Source organism: Camellia sinensis, chromosome 15 (assembly GCF_055761805.1).
Source record: "Camellia sinensis isolate YWXY chromosome 15, ASM5576180v1, whole genome shotgun sequence".
Taxonomy (NCBI): domain Eukaryota; kingdom Viridiplantae; phylum Streptophyta; class Magnoliopsida; order Ericales; family Theaceae; genus Camellia; species Camellia sinensis.
The window spans coordinates 18033245-18060209 of NC_138975.1; the positions used below are offsets into that span (position 1 = coordinate 18033245).

Here is a 26965-nt window from a genome sequence, read left to right on the forward strand (position 1 = left end):
GGTCTGGTTCGCGAGGAGGTCGGTCAGGTCAATCTAGGGGCCGTAGTTCCTATTCCCGGGCTCATCAGTCTAGTGCCGTTGATACCCTTGATTCTAATTCTACTTCTGTTACCCAAGCTTCTGATACTGAGCTGGAGGATGCTTTGCGCCAATTGTTGGACCGCCGATCTTCTACTGCTCTCAGTACCGCTTCCTCGTCCTTTGCCCGCTCAGGTAACTTAGCATCTTCTCCTTGTGCTTTCCTGTGTCATCCATCTTTGCCGTGGATTATTGATTCTGGTGCCTCAGATCATATGTCTGGCTCCTCTGATCTTTTCTCTGTCTATAAGCCCTCTTCAGGTCAGGACAAAGTTAGGATTGCCGATGGAACTGTTTCTTCCATTTCTGGAAAAGGTTTAGTCCAAGTCACTCCTACCATACATCTATCTTCTGTTCTCCATGTTCCCAAGTTTTCTGTCAATCTGTTATCCTTAAGTCGTCTTACCCAGGATTTAAATTGTCGTGTGACGTTTTTTCCTGATCATTGTCTTTTTCAAGACCTTGTCACGGGGAAGACGATTGGCAGTGGTAGTGCAGAAAATGGTCTCTACTTCCTAGATCAACCGGACAAACTTGCTTATTCTACCACTACGTCTTCTACTACCTCCGCTGATGTATGGCTATGGCATCGGCGTCTTGGGCATCCCTCATTTCATTTACTTAAGCATTTATTTCCTTCTAGTTTCGCAAATCATCATGTGTCTGACTTTCTTTGTGAGTCTTGTCAACTTGGAAAACAACATAGAGCTTCTTTTGCTCCCAGTTTGAATAAAAGCTTAGTTCCTTTTTCATTAATACATTCTGATGTTTGGGGTCCCTCTCGTGTTCTGTCTGTGAACGGTCATCGCTGGTTTGTTACATTTATTGATGATTTTTCTCGTGCTACTTGGGTGTATCTCATGAAAGATAAGAGTGAGGTTTTCTCTGTGTTTCGCACTTTTCATAAGATGATTTGTACTCAGTTTGGGGCCACTATCAAAATATTTCGTTCTGATAATGGCGGGGAATACATAGCTTCTGGGTTAGGACAATATTTCTCTACTCATGGCATTATCCATCAGACCTCTTGCACCAATACCCCCCAACAAAATGGGGTGGCCGAACGCAAGAATCGGCATCTTCTTGACATGGCTCGGTGCATGTGTTTTTTTATGAATATGCCTCGACTCTATTGGGGCGACGCTGTTCTCACCGCTGCCCATCTTATTAATCGTCTCCCTACCCAGGTCTTGGACAAACAGGCTCCGCTTCACGTCCTCCTCGGTTCTCAGTCCTTGTTTTCTATTCCTCCCAAAATATTTGGTTGTGTCTGTTTTGTCCATAATCACTCTCCCTCTCGTGGTAAGTTGGACCCTCGCTCCCTCAAGTGTGTTTTCCTTGGTTACTCTCCTACTCAAAAGGGGTATAAATGTTACCACCCTTCTTCTCGTAAGTGGTTTGTGTCCATGGATGTCACTTTCTTTGAATCTCAGTCCTATTTCTTGTCCTCTCCGGTGTCACCGTCCTCATTTCCGGGGGAGCCTTGGTGTGAAGTGAGCCCTGTGCCTCTTATGGAAGAACCAGTTGCTCTTGCACCACCCTCTACTACTGTGCTTCCTATGGTGGAACCAGTTGTTGTTCTTGCACCTCCCTCTACTGAAACTATAGAACCCACTGTCACCAAGAATAAGGACGAGAATGTTTATGTCCGGGACATAGACAGAAAACAAGTTAACTAGATACACGGGACCGTTTCTGCTACTCCACTGCCATCTCCTGCTTCTGATGAGAGTCTAGGTAACTTTGAATCTCGTGAGACCATTGATCTTGATGTTCCTATTGCCAAGAGGAAGGGTGTGAGATCTTGTACTCAACATCCTATCTCACAATTTGTATCATACTCTCATTTGTCATCCTCATATAGAGTGTTTGTATCCAATATTTCCTCTGTTAGCATTCCTAACCATTTTCAGGATGCTCTTGCTACCTCTGAGTGGAAACTAGCCATGATTGAGGAAATGAAAGCACTTAGGAAGAATGGCACTTGGGAATTGACTGAGTTACCCACGGGCAAACGACCTGTGGGATGTAAATGGGTATATACTGTGAAACACAAAGCAGATGGGTCTATTGAGCGTTACAAGGCAAGACTTGTAGCAAAAGGGTTTACTCAGACATATGGCATTGATTATCAGGAGACCTTCGCACCCGTGGCTAAAATGAATTCAGTCAGAGTACTTCTCTCTCTAGCAGCTAATCTAGATTGGCCGCTTTATCAGTTTGATGTCAAGAATGCTTTTCTCCATGGTGACCTCGAAGAAGAAGTATATATGGACATTCCTCCGGGTTTTGAGGATCATCAAACAGAAGGCAAAGTATGCAAACTTCGGAAGTCATTATATGGTCTCAAACAGTCTCCAAGGGCTTGGTTTGAGAGATTCACTCAGGCTATGTTGAAATTTGGCTTCAAACAAAGTCAGGCAGATCACACATTGTTTGTGAAACATTCCTCACGTGGTAAGACTACAGCACTTATTGTTTATGTAGATGACATAGTTCTTACAGGCAATGATAGTGGGGAAATACCTCTGTTGAAGAAATATTTAGCCAACGAGTTTGAAATCAAAGACTTGGGAAGCTTGAAGTATTTTCTGGGAATTGAAGTTGCTCGCTCTAAAGATGGGATATTTATCTCACAGAGAAAATATGTGCTTGACCTGTTGAAGGAAACTGGGATGCTTGGCTGCAAGGCATGTGCCACTCCACTGGAACCAAATCAGAAATTGGGGGATGATGAAGGAGGAGAAGTTGTGGATAGGGGGAGCTATCAACGATTAGTGGGTAAGCTCATTTACCTATCTCACTCCCGTCCTGATATTGCTGTTGCTGTCAGTATAGTTAGTCAGTTTATGCATGCTCCTCATCAGATTCACTATGAGGCTGTCATGAGAATCTTGAGGTATTTGAAGTCTGCTCCTGGTAAGGGTCTGTATTTTTCAAAGTATGATCATCTTCGTGTAGAGGCCTATACAGATGCTGACTGGGCTGGGTCAGTAACTGATAGGAGATCAACTTCAGGGTATTGCACATTTGTTGGCGGCAACCTAGTTACTTGGAGGAGTAAGAAACAGAATGTGGTTGCCAGGTCAAGTGCAGAAGCTGAGTTTAGAGCTATGGCACAAGGTGTGTGTGAACTTTTATGGATCAAATTATTGTTAAGTGATCTAGGTATTGATCAGACGGACTCCATGCGGTTATACTGTGATAATAAGGCCGCCATCAACATCGCTCACAATCCCGTTCAACATGACAGGACAAAACATGTTGAGATTGATCGCCACTTCATTAAGGAGAAACTCACTAGTGGTACCATTTGTACTCCTTTTGTCCAGTCTGGTGAACAACTTGCTGACATTCTCACCAAGGGAATTGGGAATAAACCATTTCATGACATATTAGGCAAGCTGGGCATGAGAGATATCTTCGCACCAACTTGAGGGGGAGTGTTAGCATATTATATTAGCCGAAAGTGTTTGGCATATTATATTAGCCGAAAGTGTGTAGGGTCTGTAATCATTTTATACCCTCAGGGATCATCTTGTAATTGTTTTCTTTGTAAACCCTAATCTTCATTTATAAATAAGGGGTGATCTTCTATCATACCCTAAGCTGGTTACCCAAGCTTCACTGTCTTTGTTGGAAAATCCAAGGTGGATGAGGGTAAGCAACCCTTGGGAAATATTTCTACTTTGGTTGAACTATCTATGGAGGGAATAAGAAAAAGGCCTGTGACAAGGTCCATAACCCGTCAGGCTGAAAACAGAGCATCGCAATCAGATGCTTCAAATATGAGTAATGTTGTGGGGGTTGATAATCCTTTATACGAACAAGATGATTCTATCTCGTTTGTTTCAACGACTATTGGAAACAATGAATTGAAAGATATCAACAAAGTTGCAGTTATGATGACTGAGGTTGAGAAAGAAGGTGAAAATTCGCAGGTCCAACAAGATCAAGGTCTCAAGGAAAAAGTGGTGGCCTTACAAGAACAACTTGAGAGAAGAGAATGGGAAATGGCTGCTATGTTGGAGCAAATGCAACAGTTGCAGGCCCAAATGACAGGACCAGGAAGTGCACCCAAACAAATGACGACACAACCTGTTGTGGGGACATCCGTAGGCATATAAAGCACACTAGCCCCAGGGGGCAATGGTCCTTGTTACTCCGATCTAACCAGTGGTGGTATGAATCCAGTGCTCATGGCCATGATTGATGATATGGTGAGGAGACAAGTAAAGAAAGTCAAAGAAAAAGATGATGAAAACTTTCGAATAATTACAAAACCTTACCCAGCGTGGGTAGATGCTGTTCCATTCCCTTTTGGTTTTTCCCAACCAGATTTCAAAATGTTTGATGGAATAGGAGATCCAAGACAACATGTGGCTCATTTTCTTTCAAGGTGCGGGCCAATAGCCCAGAATGAGGCCCTGTGTCTGCAGCTATTTGTTCAATCACTTGAAAGTTCTGCGTTTACTTGGTATGCTAACCTTCCTGAGGGATCAATCCTAAATTGGGATTCCATGGTGAAGGTGTTCCTTAAACAGTTCTGCAACACACAAAGGCGAGTTGGAGTACCAGAACTGATTGAGACCAAGCAACGTGACAATGAGTCTGTTGAGAAAATTCATCATGACTCGCACAGTTAAGAAAATTCACTTGTGCAAGTCACGAGAGGCATTTGTTGGCACATAAATTTCAACTAAATTTATGACACGTATGGAGTCTATGATAGGAAGGTTGTAGGTAATCACTTCCTAAAAAAAGATCAATATGATCCGTTGAAATATATAAATAAAACGACGTTGCATCTCAACAACGATATTCAAGATACTCAAGTGGAGCCTACGAAAGATGACACCTGTAGAGCCTACAGGAAGGACACCAAACAGGATGAAATCCAAAGATCAATCCGGTTAATCAGATATACGATTAATCAGATAGCGCTATTATTCAAAATTCAAATAGACGCTATCATTCAATTTGAAATTCAAATTGAAGATGAAGCATTCCTATCACCTGATGGCCCTCCATAAATATGAGGACCATCACACAAGAGGCGGGGATCAGAAAATCAGAAGTGAAAAGATCAGAGAGAGAGAGAGAGAAATTGAGAGCTAAAGAAATCATTACAAGAAAGAAGAAGAGAAGCCTAGAGAATTCGAGAGCCTACGCTAATGGCGATGAATAGGTAAAGGGTTCCAAACCCAAGAATTGTATTTTGTATTTGAGGGTTCAAAACCCATAACAACCTCAATAAATATTTATTTTATTTTCTTAAATTGTCTTTTGTTGTTTATTTTGTTCTTCATTAATCGGAGGTTTTGTTAAAATTCAATGTATAAAGAGAAATAGAGAATTGTATTATTGATTGATATATGTTGTGTTTACAATGAGTCCTATATATAGAAGATTAAAGGAGGTAGGTATGTAGTAGGTGGAGTAGTAGGTGGAGTAGGTGAAGTGGGTGGAGTAGGTGTAGTGGTAGGTTTTGGTACATTTTAACAGCCTCCCGCAAACTTAAGGGGGATAGGAACTAATCAACTTGAGTTTGGAGAGACTAACAAAACAAGAAAATAGACGAATACATAAAATAAAAAAGGATAGGAGACACTGTATGGTCGTGTCAGACCGTTGTAGAAGACTGTATGGTTATGGCAGACCGATGTAGACGACAGTTTATGGGGTCATGTCGGACCGTTGTAGCAGACAATATTGTGACAGTTGTTGTGACAGTTTACGGAGTCTTGCTGGACCCTTGTAGAAACTAACCGGAATCAATGTCGGGACAGTTTACAGAGTCTTGTCGGACCCATGAAGGAGCCAACCGGAATCAATGTCGGGACAGTTTACAGAGTCTTGTCGGACCCATGAAGGAGCTAACCGGAATCAATGTCGGGACAGTTTACAGAGTCTTGTCGGACCCTTAAAAAGTCGCACCCTCAAAAGGTGTGGCCAATCTTTCAAAAGGCGTGCCATCAAAAGGCGTGCCCAATTCATAAAAAGGCGTGCCATCAAAGGCGAGCCCAAGTCATAAAAAGATGTGCCGGACATGATGGCGAGGCGCGTCACCACATTGGCTTGCGCGCCCGTTTTGTCGTCTGGCGTCAAGTGGCGCGCGATGCGCGTGTTTGCCCTGGCTATTTAACCAAGGTTGAGGCGGAGGCTGTGCAAACCAGTCTGAAACCGTCGAACATTTGCATTCTGAAATACTTTGTAAACACTCTGTAACCAATCCTTCTCTGAAAGTACCAGTCGGAAATCGCTGCGTCGCTGAAACACTCAACAACCCAAAAAACATGGCCTCTTCTTCCCGTCCAGCTACCCAGAACATGGCCTCCTCTTCCCGTGGTCTGCTCACGCTCTTTGCAGACCTGAACGAGTCCACAAGAGAAATAACTGGTGCGGTGGCCAGTGAACCTCAACCAAACACCTCTGGTTTTGCTCCGTTGAATTTTCCGATGCGGTCTGTGGAGCAAAAAATGGCGGTGCAAACTGATATTGAGGCCAATCAGTATACTTTGAAGTCATGTGTGGAGACTATGACGGCAGTCACAAACTTGTCGCACCGGCTTCAGAGTAGGATAAATGAGGTGCAGCAGTTAAACGCCCAACTGGCTCTGCTCCAACGCATGTATAAGGATGCGCGAGCAGAGATAAGTATGCTAAAGGCGGAAAATAAGGAGCTGAAGCGGAAGGCCACCGTTATGTTCCGATTTGGAGGTCCGCCATATGCTGTAGTAGAGGAGCAGGGGGGAGGCAACTTGCTTGGTGGCCTAGGAAGCACGGAGGCCGGACTGGCACGGGACACCCAAGATAAAAGTAAGAAGAAGAGACCCGTAGCAGAGTAGAGAAGAAAAATCCCACTGTGGGTGTGGTTGTTTTGTTGGTGTGTTTTTTTTTTTTTTTTTTTGATGTAAAATGGTGAACGGGGTGAGCCCCGACATGAATAAAAGGAGGTTGGTGTGCAAGTCGTCTTCGTCTGTTTTTTTTTTTTTTTAAAGATAAAGGAATAAAAAAAAGAAAAAAAGAAAGGTGATATTCAAATCGGTAGAGAATAGGAAAATAAAAAGAAACGAAAAGAGGAAAGTGGAGTGGGGAACAGGAGTGTCATGAAAAAGAAAAAAGTATAGGTTGGAGAATCTGAGCATCGTGGGTCACATGGGTGAATGGTGGTAAAGGAAGTAAAAGAAAAAAAAGAAAGAAATGGAGTGGGTGATAAAAAAAGAAAAGCTGGGTGTGGTGGTGAGTTCTGTGTGCGTGTGTCTATGGAGAGAGAGACCCAGCTAGAGGAGATGAGAGTGAGCCGTGTGTGTATGTGCTGGATATGGTGTGTGAATGGCTTCAAAATGCAACCCGAGAGGGAGAGAGGTCTGTGGCAAATGTCATAGATGGCCTCATTGTCCAGAAACACAGCAACGTTTGGGTTGAGAGGACACTGTTATAGGGCTCCACAACAGAAGTAGAGACTTGGGGTGAGGGATAAACAGTGAAACCGAGCTTTGATTTCGTGCCATAGTCAACAGAAAGACGTTCCAAAAGAAGTGATCCAAGAAGTTGAAGTAGATGAGCGTTTTGTCGTCATCAAAATAGGCGGTGACGATGATGGAGTCTCGATCTACCACATCTCAGATCCAGATCCAGAGCTACCACAAATCTCTGTCTTTCTCTCAGATCTAGATCCAGATCAAGTTTAAGATGGTTCGCCTTTGTCTTATGCAAACAGAGAGATTGTCGGGGCGGCAAAGTTCTGAAAAAAGATGACCTTTGGATATGGAAAATAAAAATGTGGCTTAGGTGGACTTGGGATCAGATCTGGGGTTTCTAGAAAAGAAGAGGAGTTGTAGTGCGGTGAGACTTCATCAACGGATGTGGTAGTGTCGGTAGTCAACAGTGAGGGAGTGGTGTCGGCGGCGAACCTTGATGGAGTGGTGTTGGCAGCGAACAGTGAGGGAGTGAGAGAGAGTGCCATTACAAAAACAGAGTGGTGAGGGCAGTTCAAGGTCAGTGCCATTGCAAGACAATGAGGGGACTTCAAGAGAAGTACCAGAAGAACAATATTTTGAAGCAACACATTCTGTTGATGTGAAAGAGGATAAAGGAAGTTCCGATACAATCGAATCAGAACATGGGTCTATGAGGAAGAAAGGGGTTACTTTTGAAGTAGATGGGGCAGCAATTCATGATGCCGAATCCTCCAAGTTAAGTAGCTTGACCTCATTATCGGCTCGAGGCACACGAGACCTTCAAGTGGTTGCTGCTGAAATCAGGGATGAATTTGCGACGGCTTCGAGTTATGGCAAGGAGGTTGTGTAGAAAATTCCAGCGGGCAGCAAAGGCAAAGTTGCCGGCCGGCTACCCGCCGGTGAGAAAAAAATACAGGTTTAAATCTTATAGCTTTGATACCATGTTAAAATTCAATGTATAAAGAGAAATAGAGAATTGTATTATTAATTGATATATGTTGTGTTTACAATGAGTCCTATATATAGAAGATTAAAGGAGGTAGGTATGTAGTAGGTGGAGTAGTAGGTGGAGTAGGTGAAGTGGGTGGAGTAGGTGTAGTGGTAGGTTTTGGTACATTTTAACAGGTTTCATTTGTATAAAATGTATAATTAACGATCTCAAATACAGATCGAAAATAAGAACCTGCAATTCAAATAATCAACACTGTTTAGTCCAAAAACTAAACAGTGGACATTTGTAACATAAAATTTTGAAATGTGTTGAAACACTTCATGTTTTAAAATTTGTGTCTACAGACACCACAAGATTTCTTCTTTCCAATCGATTGGGGATTTTTAGTCGTATTTGGGGTTGGGTATTGAGTTGTATGCATCAGAGTTATAATCTTTTGTAGTTTGAGCTGTTAAAAACATTGGTATGAACCGTTGATTTCAATCAGAAAACAAAAAAAAAAAGCCCATCAAGTCGTGCGCCTCGCACCTTTTGTCACCTGGCCAAAGTCGTGTGCCTTTTGTCGTCTTATTCAACTCGCATCGCCTTGGGTGTCTTAAGGCGCATCATCTGCGCCTCGCCGCGCCTCGTCCCTAGGTGTGCCTTTCACAACACTGCTATACATATTAAAAATACATAAAATAATGCTCTTTTAATAGGTTATATAGCAAATATGCTATTGCCTGAGCCATATTCATTCCCTTTTAATGTTCTTTTATATTAATTTAGTTTACTTACTAAAAAAAGGTCGTTGACGTAGAAAAGTATTTTCGACTTTTAATCTCCTTTGGCTAAAGTATGACCAGTGATTAATAACATTTTTTTTCCCTGGTAAGTAAGATTGAATCTTATCTGTTGTTTTTCCGTGGAAATGTGTCTGGGTGTCAAGTTCACCATCCAAGGTGGCCTTTTTTGTGTGGACGGCCATGTTGGGGCGTATCTTGACGTTGGATAATCTAATCTGCCGTGGCTATATATTAGTCAACTGGTGTTGCTTGTGTTGTGGGGATGCGGAGTCGATGGACCATTTGCTAGTTCATTGTCCAGTTACTTCTCGCCTCTGGATGCTAGTTGTTGCGACTTTTGGGTTGGCTTGGGTGCATCTGGATTCAGTTACGGCAGTTCTACAGAGTTTGATGGGGGGTCGAGTTGGTAGGTGGCGTCGGAAGGCATGGTTGCTTACTTTTCATTGTCTTGTTTGGTTGGTTTGGTTGGAACGTAATAGGCATGTTTTCCAGGGAGTGTCTCATTTGGTTCCTTGGTTGGAGCGACGGATGCTTACGGTTTTGCATTGTTGGGTGACAACTTTGGTTGACCCTGATGTTTTGGCCTTTGTAGATTTTGTGGAGGATTTGATTTGTTAATTCGTTGAGCGTTTGTGGCTTATAGTTCTGTACTCTTTGCATCATATTGATGCTTTTCTAATAAAGTTTGGTTATTTATCCCAAAAAAAAAAAAAAAAAAAAGTAAGATTGAATTTTATAAAGGATATGCAAAAATTACATTCTACATGGTGCATACCCCAGGCATTACAAGGAAGATTCTTGTAACAAACTATACACTTAGGTTCACTGGAGGTTTGCTTGATCGTTAACTTCAGGGCCTCCAGGATTAGTTCTCGGATGTCCGGATACAAGGTAACTTGGGTCTAATTGGGATGGGTTGGGTGAGATATATCCTAGATCATCAAAAATATAAAATTAAAAAAAATTTAAAAACTATACAGTCAACAGCTATACTAGATGTAACTATTAGAAATGCTAATCAATTAGCTCAACAAAAGCAAAGTACAGCCATACAAGCAGCCAAACAATAAGAGTGCTTTCCTTCATTCTTTGGACCTTTTCTTCTTCTTGTCTGTTCTTTTTGTCCATGTAAATTGATGTTTTTATTTCATACCCAGTGGCATTTTCCTGTTGCTTATAAACATGATCGATCTTTTCTGTAAATATTGTCAATTTTTGTTTTGTTCAATGCTCTACTTGGATTTGAACTGAATCACCTCTTCTTGTGTATTCCAGGCTGGACATGTGACTAAATCTGGAGACATAGCAGGACCTCGTGTCTTGGAGCACATTGTTGATGTTGTTTTATATATGGAAGTAGGTATCTTGTTGCATTTTCTATCTTGGATAGTTTGGAGTTGGTTTTGTGGCTTGATAGTCCCACCTCTGCACATGTTGTCACCTTATCACCAAGATACCTTTATGTGTCAACCAGTCATTGTGACACATGGGCCTCTAGCATTAGGCTGTGGTGCATCCCTTTGCGCCCCGGCAATCCATTCTCGGACCTAGGCACTGTTGTGCCACTTCTATCGAGTGTCTGAATAAATATAATTGAGTTTGGCGTCTGATAGCAAAAATTATGGACCTCACAGCAAGAAACAATTTTGGTTCTCATGCTTGTATTTAGAGTCCTAATTTATGTTTGTTAAAATTGTTTTGCTGTTGTTGCTTTGATTTATATTTCAACAGTGAAGAGTGGTTTTGTTTAGAGTCCTAATTTATGCTTATTCAAGTTGTTTTGTTGCTTGTTTTTATTTATTTCAAGAGTTAAGTTTGTTTTAGTAATTTTAGTTTTTGCTAGACGCTAGCTGTAGTTTGGGCCCATGGGTCTTATTTTTGGTTAGTTATGTTATTGGGTTGAAGTGTCAAACTTTCATATTTTAGTTTGTCATCCTAGTTGAGTAGGAGTCGTCAAAAAGCCTATGAATATTGATGAAATATCTCCATTCATAAAGTTGAGCTGATGAGAATTTGAGATTGTACTTTTGTATTATGCTTCAGTGGATTCTCTACTCGACACTGTTGCGTTGAACATAATTTTAGCTGAATGCTACTTAACTATTAAATTAAATTCTGTCAGGGGGAGAAACATTCATCTCATCGCTTACTTCGATCTGTGAAGAATCGATTTGGATCCACTGACGAGGTATTCACCAGTATTCAATTTGGATTCGCTGAAAAAACGATTTCACTATTTTTTTTTTTTCATTTTGAATTCTGGTCAATGTTTCATGTTGCATGAACATTAACTCAACCAGTTGGGTGACATAAATTGCCAGATGACCTTTAATGTGGGGACACTCTTTTATGTGAGCTCTGTAGTTTTTAGAACACAGTAGCTATGTACTTCAGATATTTTTTCATCATCATTTGAGAATATCACTATCTAGTAGTATCTGAAGGCATATACGATATATATAACTGGATTTACTTATGTTTACTCCATGACGATGATTGCTGTCCAATTGTGGCACATATTGCCTTTTGATCTGTAATAACAGAATCACTTCTTGTTGTCAGCTTGGAGTATTTGAAATGTCACAATCAGGATTGCAAGCTGTTTCAAACCCCAGTGAAATGTTCTTGGGCGAGCAGCAACCAGATTCAGATGTTTTAGCAGGACTAGCTGTTGCTGCAATTATGGATGGATCTCGAACTTTTCTTATTGAAATTCAGGTAAAGAGCCATTTGCAAATCCAAGGTCGGGTAAAACTTTTAATTTATGTGTTCCATTTAAGGATTGATATTTATCTAAAGCTAGCAGATACAAATTAACGACCTTCTCAAAATTTTAATTAAATTCTGAGGTTTTAATTTTTACTTAGAAAATATGAGGAAGAAGAACTCCGAAAATATGAGGAAGAAGGAATATATTTCTGTTATATTCAAAACTTCTTATTTTACAAGACCAAATGACACTCCTTATATAGGAGATATTACAAACATCATTATAACCCATTATATGCCACTTACATATTATATATTACCACTATCTACCACTATCATATTATATACATGTCACTATCTACCACCAACACCACTATCATATTCTATACATGCCACTATCTACCACCAACACCACTATCATATTCTATACATGCCACTATCTATCACCAACACTACTATCATATGCCACTATCTTATTATATGCATTAACACAAATTTCCAGCACTCCCCCTCAAGCTGGTTTGAAGATATCTTCCATAGCCAGCTTGCTAGTCAGCTTATCAAATTGCTTCTTGTGTAGTCCCTTCGTTAGCACATCAGCTAATTGTTCACCTGTTGGAAGGTAGGTCATACAAATTATGCCAGCATTGATTTTCTCCTTGATGAAATGTTTATCCACTTCTATATGTTTTGTGCGATCATGTAGAACTGGATTATGAGCTATAGATATAGCTGCTTTGTTGTCACAATAGACCTTCATAGGTGTCGGGTGAGAAAACTTTAGTTCTTCAAGAATTCTTTTAATCCACATTACTTCACAGATTCCATGGGCAACAGCTCTGAACTCTGCTTCTGCACTACTTCTAGCTACCACATTCTGTTTTTTACTCCGCCATGTAACTAGGTTCCCACCTACAAAGGAGCAGTATCCGGATGTTGATCTCCTGTCTGTAACACTTCCTGCCCAGTCTGCATCTGTGTATACTTCAACTTGAAGATGTCCATGTTTCTTGAACAGTAAGCCTCTCCCTGGAGTTCCTTTCAAATATCTTAAGATCTTATAAACGGCCTCAAAGTGCTCTGCTCCTGGTGAGTGCATGAACTGACTTACCATGCTGACTGCAAAGGCAATATCAGGCCGCGTATGAGACAAGTAAATCAATTTCCCGACAAGTCGCTGATATTGTTCCCTCTCTTTGACTTCTTCAGCCTTAGCAGCTTGTAACTTCAAGTTAGGCTCGATCGGAGTCTCCACCATCTTACAACCAAGCATACTTGTTTCTCCAAGGAGATCAAGAACATATTTTCTCTGATTAACGAATATACCTTTCTTGGATCTTGCAAATTCCATTCCGAGGAAATACTTGAGGGCTCCTAGATCCTTAATGTGAAATTCTTTTGCGAGTTTCTCTTTGAGGGCTCCTAACTCTGCTTCATCATTACCAGTTAAAATGATGTCATCAACATAAACAATCAAAATTGCAATTTTACTGTTTTTTGAATGTTTATAAAATATTGTGTGATCTGCTTGACTCTGCGAGAAGCCACAACTGATAACTGCCTTCCCAAAGCGTTCAAACCATGCTCTTGGTGATTGTTTGAGTCCGTATAATGACTTGTTCAATCTGCATACTCTGTCGCTTCCAAGTCTCTGCTCAAATCCCGGCGGTAGGCTCATGAACACCTCCTCTTCAAGATCACCATTGAGAAATGCATTTTTAATGTCAAGTTGATGTAGAGGCCAATCTGAATTTACTGCAAGAGATAACGGTACTCTGATGGAATTTATTTTAGCAACAGGAGCAAACGTCTCCTGATAGTCGATCCCATAAGTTTGAGTGAAGCCTTTAGCCACCAGCTAAGAAGTATGGACACGGACACGTGACACGACACGGATACGACACGGACACGCCGACACGCTAATTTTCAAAAAATGCAGGACACGACACGCGGGGGACACGCATGAAATATATAATTTTATATATTTATTATATGTTATATATATGAATATATCATTCAAAGATAATAAAAATATTAAATATGACAATAATTCTTATGAATTTATATGATTTTTGTTTTATTATTGTATCTTAAGTTGTTTTGTTCAAACTTATAACTGGTTTCACATGTGTCTAATTGATAGACACGTGTGTTTAAGAGATACACATGTATTCTACAAGTGTCCAAAGAGTGTCCGGCTCTTTAAAAAATAGGACACGTTTTAAAGAGTGTCGGACACGTGTCGGGAAAGTGTCCAAAGAGTGTCGGTGTCCGACACGGATACGACACGGATACGTTACCTTCTTAGAAGTGTCCGTGCTTCTTAGGCCACCAGTCTCGCCTTGTATCTCTCAACACTTCCATCTGCGTTACATTTTATCGTAAACACCCATTTACACCCAACTGTTTTCTTGTCTTTGGGTAGATCAACTATCTCCCAAGTACCACTTCTCCTTAAAGCATTCATCTCCTCCATGACTGCTAATTTCCAATTCGGATCATCCAATGCTTCCTGTATATTCCTTGGAACAAACAAGTGTGAAATCCTAGATGTGAAAGCTCTATGGTTTTTAGACAGTCTTTGATAGGAGAGGTAATTTGCAATAGGATGTTTAATGCAATTTCGGACACCTTTCCTAATTGCTATAGGAACATCAAGGTCGGAAATAGAAGGAATAGGATTACCTAAAATTTCGATGCCAGAACTCGGGTGGACATTCGGGTCATTAGGATGGACATTCGGGTCATTATTCCTCAGATGAAATCGCTTCCTAGTATAAACTTGAAGCTCAGGATTTAGATCATTTTGTAGTACTTCTCCCCCTAAACAAGAATCTTCTTGACTAGGCACCATAGAACTTGGTTCTCCTAAGTGATCATTATCAGACAGATGTGGTTTTTGTGTAGGATAAATGACATTGGGGAGCGGGATAGAAATATCCCAAAAACGGTCTTCTACTCCACTTGTCTCCCCCTGAAGAGAAGTGTTGGGGAAATAGGATTTTGTTTCCACAAATGACACATCCATACTCACATGAAATTTCTTGGTTTGAGGATCGAAACACTTATACCCCTTTTTGTTTGAGGAATAACCCAAAAAAACACATTTTATAGCACGGGGGTCAAGTTTTGAACGAAATTGACTAGGAACATGAACATAGGCAGTACATCCAAAAACTTTGGCGGGTAAATCAGAAAACAACCTCGTGTCAGGAAAAAAAGTTTTGAGACAATCGAAAGGTGTTTTGTATGTTAACACCTTTGTAGGCATCCTGTTTATCAAATAAGAGGCTGTTAAAATTGCTTCACCCCATAAATATTTAGGAACATGCATGTAAAACATTATAGCACGTGCTACTTCAAGTAGATGTTTATTTTTTCGTTCTGCAATGCCATTTTGTTGAGGGGTATCCCGACATGTAGATTGATGAAAAATCCCCTTTTTTTCCAAAAACTCACCCAACTGCTCATTGAAATATTCTGTTCCATTATCAGAATGTAAAATACCAATTTTGGTTTGAAATTGGTTTTCAATCATATTGTAAAAATTTGTGAATAAATTTTTCACGTCAGATTTTTTATTCATCAAATAAATCCAACATAAGCGGGTATGGTCATCAATAAATGTAACAAACCATCTTTTACCAGAAAGAGTAGTGATTTTAGAAGGGCCCCAAACATCACTATGAATCAAATAAAAAGGTTTGGAAGCCTGGTAAGGTTTTGGCAAATAAGTAGAGCGATGAAATTTTGTAAAAATGCCACTTTCACAATGAAAAGAAGAACAATCAATCCCTTTAAATAATTATGGAAATAAATGTTTCAGATAAAAAAAACTAGGATGTCCTAGCCTATAGTGCCATAGCATTATTTTTTCTCGAACAGAGATTGAACTAGTACTATTAAAGCTCTGAGCTTTTTTATTACTAACAGGTACTTCATCAAAGTAATAAAGACCTTCAAGCATCCTAGCACGCCCAATCATCATCCCCGAGTTTTGGTCCTGAAATTCACAATGGGATTCAAAAAATGTAACACGACAATTAGAATCCTTAGATAGTTTACTGACAGACAAAAGGTTACAGGCTAAGTTGGGGACGTGAAGAACAGCATTGAGATTAATTTTCTCAGTTAGTTTAATAAATCCTTTTCCTGCAATAGGTGAAAAACTACCATCGGCTATTCTGATTTTGTCATGACCAGAACAAGGGAAATAGGTACTAAATAAATGGGAAAAACTAGTCATGTGATCGGAGGCACCGGAATCTATGATCCACGGAGAGAAGTTTAGGCAAGAGAAGGCTTTAGGATTTCTACCTGTTTGTGCCAACAAAACACTAGGAGTACCGGATGAGGAGTTGGATTTTATCAACTTTAAGAGTTGATCAATCTGCTCTTTGTTGAAGGGACCTGAATCGGCTTCATTAGCGGTAGGAAAGCCACGATTCTTCTCTCCTTGTTTGCTGCTTTTCCAGTTGACAGATTTTCCATGGATCTTCCAACACGTTTCGCGTGTATGGCGAGGCTTGTTGCAAAAATCACACCAGACCCGTGGCTTATCATCAAACCTGCGCTGGTAATTTGCAGCCTTGTTGGCCGCAGCATCGCTAATTAAAGCAGAAATTTCAATTGATTCACCAGTACCTTTTTTCTTAAGCATGACGCTCCTTCGGCTCTCTTCCCTTCTGACTTCGGCAAATACTTCGCCAATGGATGGGAGAGGAGGTCTGCCAATAATTCTTCCTCGCACTTCATCGAACTCAATGTTGAGGCCGGCAAGAAACTTGTAAACACGGCTGTCTTCCACAGTTTTCTTGTGGTGGTTGCAGTCGTCAACCGATTTCCATTCGTATGTGTTGAAGATGTCAAGATCCTGCCACAACCTTTTCAACGAATTGAAATATTTGGTGACGGAATCATCTCCTTGACGAATCTCTCCCAACTTCAAAGTTAATTCGAAAACTTGAGATTGATTTCCTAGGTCAGAATACATCTGACTAACATTATCCCACAATTCTTGTGCAGTAGGATAGCACATGTAATTAGAGCTTATATCCTCCTCCATGGAATTGACCAACCATGTCATAACCATGGAGTTTTCAGCGTCCCAACTGTCGAACAGTGGATCATTAACAGCAGGAGCCTTCTTGTCACCAGTGATGTAACCGATCTTTCCTTGCCCACGGATATACATCCGGACAGATTGTGACCAGCGGAGAAAATTATCACCATTTAGGCGGATGGTGGTGATTTGGACAAAGTGAGAGTTTGACGTTTTCACTGGAATGGCAGCGGCAGGGGTTGAAGTGGTTTCGGACGTGACTTCCGACATGGATATGACGGTTTTAGGGCTGCTGTGTTTTTTGTAGCTCTGATACCAACTTAGAAAATATGAGGAAGAAGAACTCCGAAAATATGAGGAAGAAGGAATATATTTCTGTTATATTCAAAACTTCTTATTTTACAAGACCAAATGACACTCCTTATATAGGAGATATTACAAGTATCATTATAACCCATTATATGCCACTTACATATTATATATTACCACTATCTACCACTATCATATTATATATATGCCACTATCTACCACCAACACCACTATCATATTCTATACATGCCACTATCTACCACCAACACCACTATCATATTCTATACATGCCACTATCTATCACCAACACCACTATCATATGCCACTATCTTATTATATGCATTAACACAAATTTCCAGCATTTTTCTTTGCTCGTCTGTTGGTAATCAATGGTAGTTACATATAAAGAGAAGTACTGCTATTTATTAAAAAAAGAATACAGCAGGGAAGTGCCCTTTGTCTGTAGCAATCCATTACGTTCTTCACCCTAGAGCAGCCTCCTGAACCACATGCTTTCTTCTTACCCTACTACAAATTCTTGTTACTGATCATATAGACAAGTTTTTGCGTCCAGTATTAGAAAAATGTTTTTGTTGTTGCAGAAATGTTAGTGCTGAGCTTACCGGTCTTAATTAACTTGGATGGAGTATTGGGAAAGAAAAGCCATCAAGTTATTTCCCCAAAAGGCAATGGTATCATCGTTTCCTAATAGCCTATTAATTCGTTAAAACAAAGGTCTTATTATTCAGTATACATTCAAGAATTTTCAAGGTGTTTATGCGAAAGTATGATTCAACAGTCATACCCTCTTTTCTTACAAGAGCTTGGGGAGGCTGCATACCTGACAATAGCCTTACTTCCACCATTGTTTAGAAAATCTCTTTGTGGGATCAAGTCACAAACTCAACTTCTACATTGCTTCTCAGCGGTTGTGTAAGAAATAGATGTATTATTGATTGATATATATTCATATCTATTACAATGATTCATGATTCCTATATATAGAAGAGGGTGAGTGTGTAGTAGGTAAGGAGTAGGTGAAGTGGAGGTGGTAGTGGTGTAGTGGGTTAGGTTTAGTGGAGTAGGTGAGGTGGTAGTGGTGTAGTGGGTTAGGTTTAGTGGAGTAGGTTTAAGTGGGTGAAGTAGGTGGAGAGTAGGTGGATTTTAACAGCCCCCCGCAAACTCAAGGGGGATAGGAACTAACCAACTTGAGTTTGGAGAGAGTAACAAAACAAGAAAATACATAAAAATAAAAGAGGATAAGAGACACTGTATGGTCGTGTCAGACCATTGGTGAAGACACTGGATGGTGGTGTCATAACGTTGTAGAGGACACTGTATGGGGGTGTCATAATGTTGTAGAGGACACTGTATGGTGGTGTCATAACTGTGTAGAGGACACTGGATGGCGGTGTCAGACCGATGTAGAAGACAGTTTATGGGGTCATGTCGGACCGTTGTAGCAGACAATGTTGTGATAGTTGTTGTGACAGTTTACGGAGTCTTGTTGGACCCTTGTAGAAACTAACCGGAATCAATGTCGGGACAGTTTACAGAGTCTTATCGGACCCATAAAGGAGCTATCCGGAATCAATGTCGGGACAGTTTACAGAGTCTTGTCGGACCCATGAAGGAGCTAACCGGAATCAATGTCGGGACAGTTTACAGAGTCTTGTCGGACCCATGAAGGAGCTAACCGGAATCAATGTCGGGACAGTTTACAGAGTCTTGTCGGACCCTTAAAAAGTCGCACCCTCAAAAGGTGTGCCCAATCTATAAAAAGGCGTGCCATCAAAAGGTGTGCCCAATCCATAAAAAGGTGTGCCAGATATGATGGCGAGGCACGTGAGTGCCTTGGCTGGCGCGCCCGTTTGTCGTCTGGCGTCAAGTGGCGCGCGATACGCGTGGCTGCCCTGGCTATTTAACCAAGACGGAGGCGGAGGCCGAGGCAGAGGCTGAGACAAGAAACTGAGAAAAAACTCTGAAAAACAAACTCTTCGTTGTCGGAGAGAGAAACTCGGTAATATTCTGTAACACGCTGTTGCCCAGAAAATGGCTTCGTCGTCCCGCGGTCTGCTCACCCTCTTTCCCGACCTCAACGAGTCAACAAGAGAGAGAACTGGTGCGGTGGCACTGGAACCTCAACCAAGCGCCCCGGAGTTTGCTCCGTTGAACTTTTCGATGCGGTCTGTGGAGCAAAGAATGGCAGTGCAGTCGGATGTGGAAGCCAATCAGTATACATTGAAGTCATGTGTGGAAACCATGACTGCGGTTACAAACTTGTCGAACCGGCTGCAGAGTAGGGCAAATGAGGTGCAGCAGTTAAACTCCCAGCTAGCTCTGCTCCAACGCATGTATAAGGATGCGCGAGCAGAGATAAGTGTGCTAAAGGCGGAAAATAAGGAGCTGAAGCGGAAGGCCACCGTGATGTTTCGTTTTGGAGGTCCGCCATATTCTGTAGTGGAGGAGCAGGGAGGAGTGATCATGCCCAGTGGAGTGGGAAACACGGAGGCAGCACCGTCAAGGGCCGCCCAGGACGGAGGCAAAAAGAAAAGATCGGCGGCAGAGTAGAGAAGAAGTGAGGTCGATGTGTGGCCGCTGCAGAAAAGAAAACAAAGCTGTTGTTGTTGTTGTTGTTGTTTTTTTTTTTTTTTTTTTTTTTTTGTAGAAATGTGATGGGGGTTAATTCCCTGTCATGAATAAAACGATGTGCGGTGTGTTTTGGTTTTTTATTATTATTATTATTATTTTTTATTTTTTATTTTTTTAAATAGATATGTGATAAAATAAATGAAATTATAAAATCAATGGGGAACAGGTTGGCAGAAGAAAAGTTTAAAAGAAATGATGGGAAATATTAAAAGAAATGTGGGAGAAATGATGAGTGTAATGTGATGATGATAAAAGAAAATAAAAAACATGAAGAGACATGCCACGTGAGTTGAAGAATAAAAAATAAAAAAAAGGAAAAGGTTGAAAGATTAAAAAACCAGAGGTGCATGTGTGAGTGTGTGGGTCTCTTGTTTATATTAAAAAACCAGTGTATGGGAATTTGCCTTCAGCATCAGGTTGCATCTTCTGTATCTGGGTTTTTACATAATCAAATGGTAAACTGCAGGCTGCAGCAAAGAATCCTGAAACACTACTCGCCCCTAATATTGTAGCAGCCTCACCAAAACCCACAGAATCCTTGAAGAACTCCACACTCTGGTCATATGAGGCAAGCATTTCCATATTCAGTGCCATTGCTCTCACTACAGTAGGGCCTGCACCTTTCCAGAGTGCCAAAACTCCTTCATCTGCAACAATACGATAAAGGGCATGGAATGCATTCGTGTAGTTCCGGCGCTGTGCGAGAGGTAAGGTAACATCTGCCTGCATACGAATGAGTGCTAAATCTGCTGGACTACCAACTGATGCTCCAATTGCTCCAGCAGTTAAGCCACACAAAGCCTTCTGATATAAAGGTAGGGGCTTCCCATCATTGGCCTCAATTGTTTTATTTGTCAGAATCCTAAATGATCCAAGTCGGGCAGTTGTATATGTAGCTTGTCTAAGCAGCCCAGCAGTCGGCCCCTTGTAAAAGGCACCAATACCCTCATTCTTGAACATGTTCTTTGTCACATCAGTGGCTGATCCCTGACCTAATTGAATTCTGACCTTGATCATGTCGATAGGTTGGATGACACAGGTAGCGAGCATTCCAGAGGCTCCGCCATTGACGAAAGGCTTCACGGTGGGCCAAACACCACTGGCTTTTGGCTTCGTCTCTCCCATTTCTTCTTTCTTTTTGCTAATAGTTAGCCCCCAAAATTGAACAAACAAAAAAGCAGACAGAGAGAAGAGAAAGAGCCTTCGTCAAAAACAAGAGAGAATTTTTGCAGACTAGGTGAAGGTCCGACGGACGGCTAAGGTGAGGTTGCCGCCCGCCGGTGAAGCGAAAAAAATATTAGCTTCTAAACCTGCTCTGATACCATGTAAGAAATAGATGTATTATTGATTGATATATATTCATATCTATTACAATGATTCATGATTCCTATATATAGAAGAGGGTGAGTGTGTAGTAGGTAAGGAGTAGGTGAAGTGGAGGTGGTAGTGGTGTAGTGGGTTAGGTTTAGTGGAGTAGGTGAGGTGGTAGTGGTGTAGTGGGTTAGGTTTAGTGGAGTAGGTTTAAGTGGGTGAAGTAGGTGGAGAGTAGGTGGATTTTAACAGGTTGAATTTGGCATCTTGTCCCTTCTCTCCCACCCCCTCTTAGCTATTTTCTTTTTCCAGGTTTGTTGTCTTTGATTATGGAAGAAACTTAAAAATTGTGGCTGGCAGCTGACCTGAAGGCCTCTGCTTTGAATTAGGAATTCCTGTTGAGCATGGCATCACGGTAGTGGGATTTAGCTTGATTCAGTTGTGTAAACTGTAATATAAATGTAATATGCTGCTGTAGTTGATATCTTTTGTAGTGCTTGGTCCACGCAGAGCAGGATTTTTCCATTTGAATTGATGAAGTGATCAAGTTTTCTTTTATGTTGATTGATATTTTTACAGTACTTTCAGGGAATTAATTTTTCAAGTCAATTTTTTGGGTCAACCTTTTTAGTGTGTGTCAATTTCAAATGCTAGTAGCCATGTGTTTAGATCATTTCAGGACAGCACCAAGTAACTTCTGTATTTTTCAGCCAAATAAATTGTGCACTGTGGATGGCTGTTAGTATCCTAGTATTCAGTTTTCATTATTCACTTTTAATGACTTGCAGTTATCATGTAGGCATTATGCATCCCTGGCTCATCGATTTTAAGGCAAGTGAACGGGGTTCCAGCGAGCCGAGCAGACATGATTATTTCAGTTAAGTAATAGTTCCAAAGTTCATATTAACAATTTAACATTTGACACATTCTGGGTAAGTCTCTTTTTTGGGATTGTGGATACAACGTTACGAATCATGGCATATGGCACAAGAAACCAAACCTGTAATGGCACATGCCATGATTTGACCATAGAATCACTTTGGTTTGAGATCAAAGATATGTTTGACTAACATTTGATGTGTAAAGTGGTTCGTGTGTCCAATTTGACTGACAAGAAAGATCGTGTTCCATGGATATTAAAGGTTACTTTTACCTCACTAATGTTGTGGATGAAACTTGTCTCTTACACATGCATTTTCTTGTAAATTAAATTACAATCACAAATATATTAATACAAAATCAAATCATATTGTAGGGCATTTCTTTGTGTAGGGTTATTCAATAGGATGTTTATGGAGTAGCTTCTCCTTTTGGACATCAGAAAGGGGTGGAAATACGATGGTTATCAGATTCCTTGTGGCACTCTGTTTTTATGATTTTAAAAGACAAAATTATTCATTGAACTGGGTATACTCTTAGGTTTGCTTGCCTGAGTTTTCGATGGCATAATATGTGAAGTTTACCAAAAAAAATATCATATGGTATTTCCACCTTGTTTACTGTTGTAATTTTTCCAATTAAGGGAGTATACAGTATTATGGTGAGGTGATATCTTGCTTCTGTTTTGGCTATGTGCTAAAATGTCCGAATACTATTCAATTTGAAACTGATCCTTGCATCTCTTCATTTGTAGGTTCTTAAGAAGCAGGCTGGTCTAAAGCTTCAAGATAATGTAATTAGTTCTTCCTTGTTATTTATCCTTTCAAATTTCATCATCTTACTTATCCAAAAACATATATGTAAATAAATACTCATCGTTCTTCTTTGTTCTGTCTTTTGTGGAATGTATGTGGGCTTCTCCCTCCATTTTAATCATGATAAAAAAATTACTTTTAGGTTAGAGAAGTAGAAGAAAATCAAGAAATGCAACGACATTTGTCTTTGATACAAAACCACACATTGAAAGTATCTGTTTCCTGACAAATAGCCTTCAATCATATCAACTGTTCACGTTTTATAACTCATAGTTCAGTTTATACTGTCTTCGTTTTGATCATTTTATTTTGTGACATGTTTGTCTTTTTTTTAAGCTTTAACTATTTTTTATTGTTCAATCACAGGGCATCTTTTTAAATGTCGTTAGTGGGGTGACACTGACAGAGACTGCTGGTGATCTCGCTATAGCAGCTGCAATTTGCAGTAGGTATGTGTTCTTCTATTTACTTGTCCTCAAAACAAGTATTTAACATTTCTTATGTTTGTTACGCATGCTTTCCTTTTGTCATTTCTCACCTGATAGAAACAACATTATAGCATGTTATCTTGGGGGTTTCTGAAAATGTTCAGGCTTCTAAGAAATGTATGAGCAGTTAGAAAATAATATATGTTGTGAAGTTCATGTTACATGTATGGTAAAATTGGTCTACATGTGTTTCACGTTGGGTTTGGTCAGGTTGCCTTAGCTGTCAAACCGCAAGCAACTCATGCCCAACCCGACCTTAGGTAAACCCATGATTTTTAAACCTAAGCCCAACTGTAGAAAACCTGAGCTAGAGCCTGCCTGCCTTTTTTTTTTTTTTTTTTCCGGATCAGGTTCAACCTGCCCGAATTCCAGCACTAGTTATTGCAACTTAGTCTCGTACTGCTGCTTTCGTCTTACCTGTTTTGGCTCCTATTCATCTATTTACGACTTAAACTTGTTATAGATCGAGAAAACATTTGACTTTTGTGTTTTCCAGTTTCCTGGAATTTCCTATTCCCAATAGTGTGGCATTCATTGGAGAAATTGGCCTTGGTGGCGAGCTTCGCCCAGTAAGTATCTACTTTCTCTGTTATTGTATTAAATTTAAAATTTAGTCTGAAATGCCAATTCAGTTTATACAATACCTTTTCTAATGTGCCATCTATAGTATTCGGAAGATCACGTTTTGGGTTTCTGATTATATTCTGATCTTCAATATTACAAAATAAAATAAAAAATATAGATAGATTTTCTTTGATTGGTACTAAGGATGTATTTTTTTAGCAGATATTATTTATGTGTTCATATGTTTGTAAAACCCCTTATTGAAGCCAAAAGCATTTCCAATAAGTACATTCCTATATCTCTACACGTAACTTGAAAACTGTAAAAACATTAGATTCTTGTTATATGGAAAGAGCAATTTGCTTAACATAATCACATTCATTCCTTCAGTGCTAGCTAGCCTTTAACATCTTGTACCTATCTTAAAATTTTATTTTTTCCAAAAGTTTATAGTATCCCATGAAATGGCACTTAAAAATAGTTCCTTAACGTGAAAAATACATTCTTATATATTAGTTTTGGCGAGTAATGTCTTAAGATAAAAACATTTTGAGAGAGCATGGCAAGAGGTATTCCAGCATGCCCCGTAGTGTGTTCATAAGCTATTCGTGTCTAACATGTGTACAAATAAGATATATCTAAAATTAATATACATTCCTCCATCAACTTAAATTAAATTATAAATATAAATAATTTTCGTTTGACTATAGACTCATTTTCTTGTTTTCATTTTGTTTTGTTTGGTTCATTGTACCAATGTTTGCAGGTATCAAGAATGGAGAAGCGGTTGAATACAGTGGTGAAGCTAGGATACAAAAAGTGTATTGTCCCCAAATCAACTGAGAAATCTCTTGCAGCTATTGGCACTGAGGGGACAGTAATCTTGGGATGCAGGAATTTGAAAGAGATGATCAATACTGTGTTTACAGCGAACAGATTGGTATGAAGCAGGAGATCTATTTACCACCTTTGTCATAAATTATGTACAAATATTGTGCTGATATTCATATATTGGATGTAAATAGTAAACTTTTTTGTATTCTGGTTTTTGAGCCGGCATTTCTGTTTCCATTTTTGTTAGCTAAATGCAAAATTTAAGAGGATCAACTCACTACGCATCGTTAGTGTAAAAGAATGGGTGGCATGTTTTGAGAAGAGGAACAAGAAGGTTATTAAGGATCCTGATTGGTATTGTTTTTGTTTTGGGTATTTTTGTTTGTCTTGTTTTTCTAGAATGAAGACATTGAAAAGTTCAAAAATATCCATTGCTCTCATATTGTTTTTATTTTTGTGCAAATATATATATATATTTTAAATTTTAAAAGATAACATGAAAAGTGTTTTTTGGAGGGAGTTTTCAAAAAATTCCTTGTACAATTTATGAAAATAGTTTGCTTATTTTAATGTACAAAAAATATTAAACATATTTGTTTATTTTTGGTAAAAATAGGTCATTTTATAAACTTGATTTGAAAACAAGTATGAGAGGGCCAATGGGAGGTGGTTGTTGACATAAGGTGGTTATCAGTCGCGAGAGATAGTGGCTTAAGAATGTCATATGTGGCGATTCTCAAAATGGCAGTTCTTGAATGCAATGGTGGATTGGAGAGGGATGAAGGATTGAAAGTTTATTTTCAAAATTAATGAAACTAACTTTTTCTTGATTGCAAATTTTTTAAAAACCAAATAAAATTTTGTTCATCTACGAAACGAGTCTTAACAATTTTTTCTTTTCATGTTAGTTTCATTTAATTATATTTTTTAGAACAAAAAATGAAAATTGATTAAATGTGCAAATTTAATTTTTTTGGGGGTAACTTTAAATGGTTTATCATATGGGGTATTTTTTTTAAGGTTCCTGATATTATGATTTTATAGTACAAAGGACATCAAATATTTTCATGATGTCTAAGGTCCCTCAATATCAATCCAGAGAAAATTGGTCCAGAGAAAATTTAAGTCAGAGAAAATTGGTCCAGAGAAATTCAAAATTTCTCTGCCTTCTTAGCCTTTCATGGACACTGCCACAAAAATTTTCTTAGTCTTTCATGGACTCTAGAGAAATTTCAAATTTCTCTGCCGTGGGTTTGATCCTCCATCATTGTTGCAATTGACAGTTCGGGAAATTTTTTTTTTTTGATGAAGTAGTGTGTTTTTTATCATTAAAATATTAACTATTTTTTTAAAGGTAATAAACAGAAGAATATTTTCATGGTACTACATTTATACACAAGCATATACATTCCCTTACATACACACTTAAATTATGGCAAGTGTAGGATACATACATGCAGGTATTGAGTGAGCAAAATTTCTATGTTGCTTCAAAGTCATAGCTAGAAGGCTCTTTTCTAAGAAAACAAAAATACAAATAAGTATCTTTTAAGAATCGAACTGGATATAAAAGCTGTATTTTCAATCATATAGCTTTCTTCAGGTCAAATAAATAAATAACAATAATGAAGCTTTCTTCAGGTCAGAGAATATTGGTCTAGAGAAAATTAGTCTAGAGAAATTCTGGACTTCCAAAGAATTTCTCTGGGTTCAACCCAGAGAAAAGTTTGACCAATTTTCAAATCAGAAAAAAATTGATAAATTCTGGACTTTTCAAGCCAGAAAAAATTGACTTCACCAATATTGAGTGTCATCAGCATCTAAGCACTTTCCTTTACCTTCTTGGAACCATTACCATCTTTCATATGTGAGCTGTCCTTGCTCCAAAACTTTTCTTGTAGGCCATTGTTTTGCAAAGTTGCATCATAGGTCTCAACAAGTGCTCTCTGCTTCTCAGCATCAGGACAGAGTCCAGCCAACTCAATAACAAGATGTGACAAGCCAAACTGATTCACATAACCTACATAAGTCTCTGCATCCATCAAGCCCTGTCGATATTGTCTT

General features: G+C 39.5%; 1 protein-coding gene and 1 pseudogene across 2 annotated transcripts in view; one reads left to right on the forward strand and one right to left on the reverse strand.

Moving 5' to 3' along the window:
* The window catches only part of LOC114268618 (DNA repair protein RadA-like protein), a 34943-nt gene extending 9678 nt beyond the window's left edge, over positions 1-25265 (forward strand). Inside the window, exons 8-15 of the mRNA XM_082910207.1 lie at positions 10554-10634; positions 11401-11466; positions 11841-11996; positions 22121-22198; positions 22955-22993; positions 23382-23464; positions 24000-24072; positions 24834-25265. Coding sequence (XP_082766333.1) covers positions 10554-10634; positions 11401-11466; positions 11841-11996; positions 22121-22198; positions 22955-22993; positions 23382-23464; positions 24000-24072; positions 24834-25013 — 756 coding nt within the window. The 3' untranslated portion in view covers positions 25014-25265. The remainder of the gene's footprint in view (positions 1-10553; positions 10635-11400; positions 11467-11840; positions 11997-22120; positions 22199-22954; positions 22994-23381; positions 23465-23999; positions 24073-24833) is intronic.
* Positions 20258-21264, reverse strand: LOC114301546 (mitochondrial dicarboxylate/tricarboxylate transporter DTC pseudogene; annotated as a pseudogene). The gene has a single exon (XR_014357318.1). The product of XR_014357318.1 is annotated as a mitochondrial dicarboxylate/tricarboxylate transporter DTC pseudogene (transcript).
* Positions 25266-26965: the final 1700 nt, after the last annotated feature.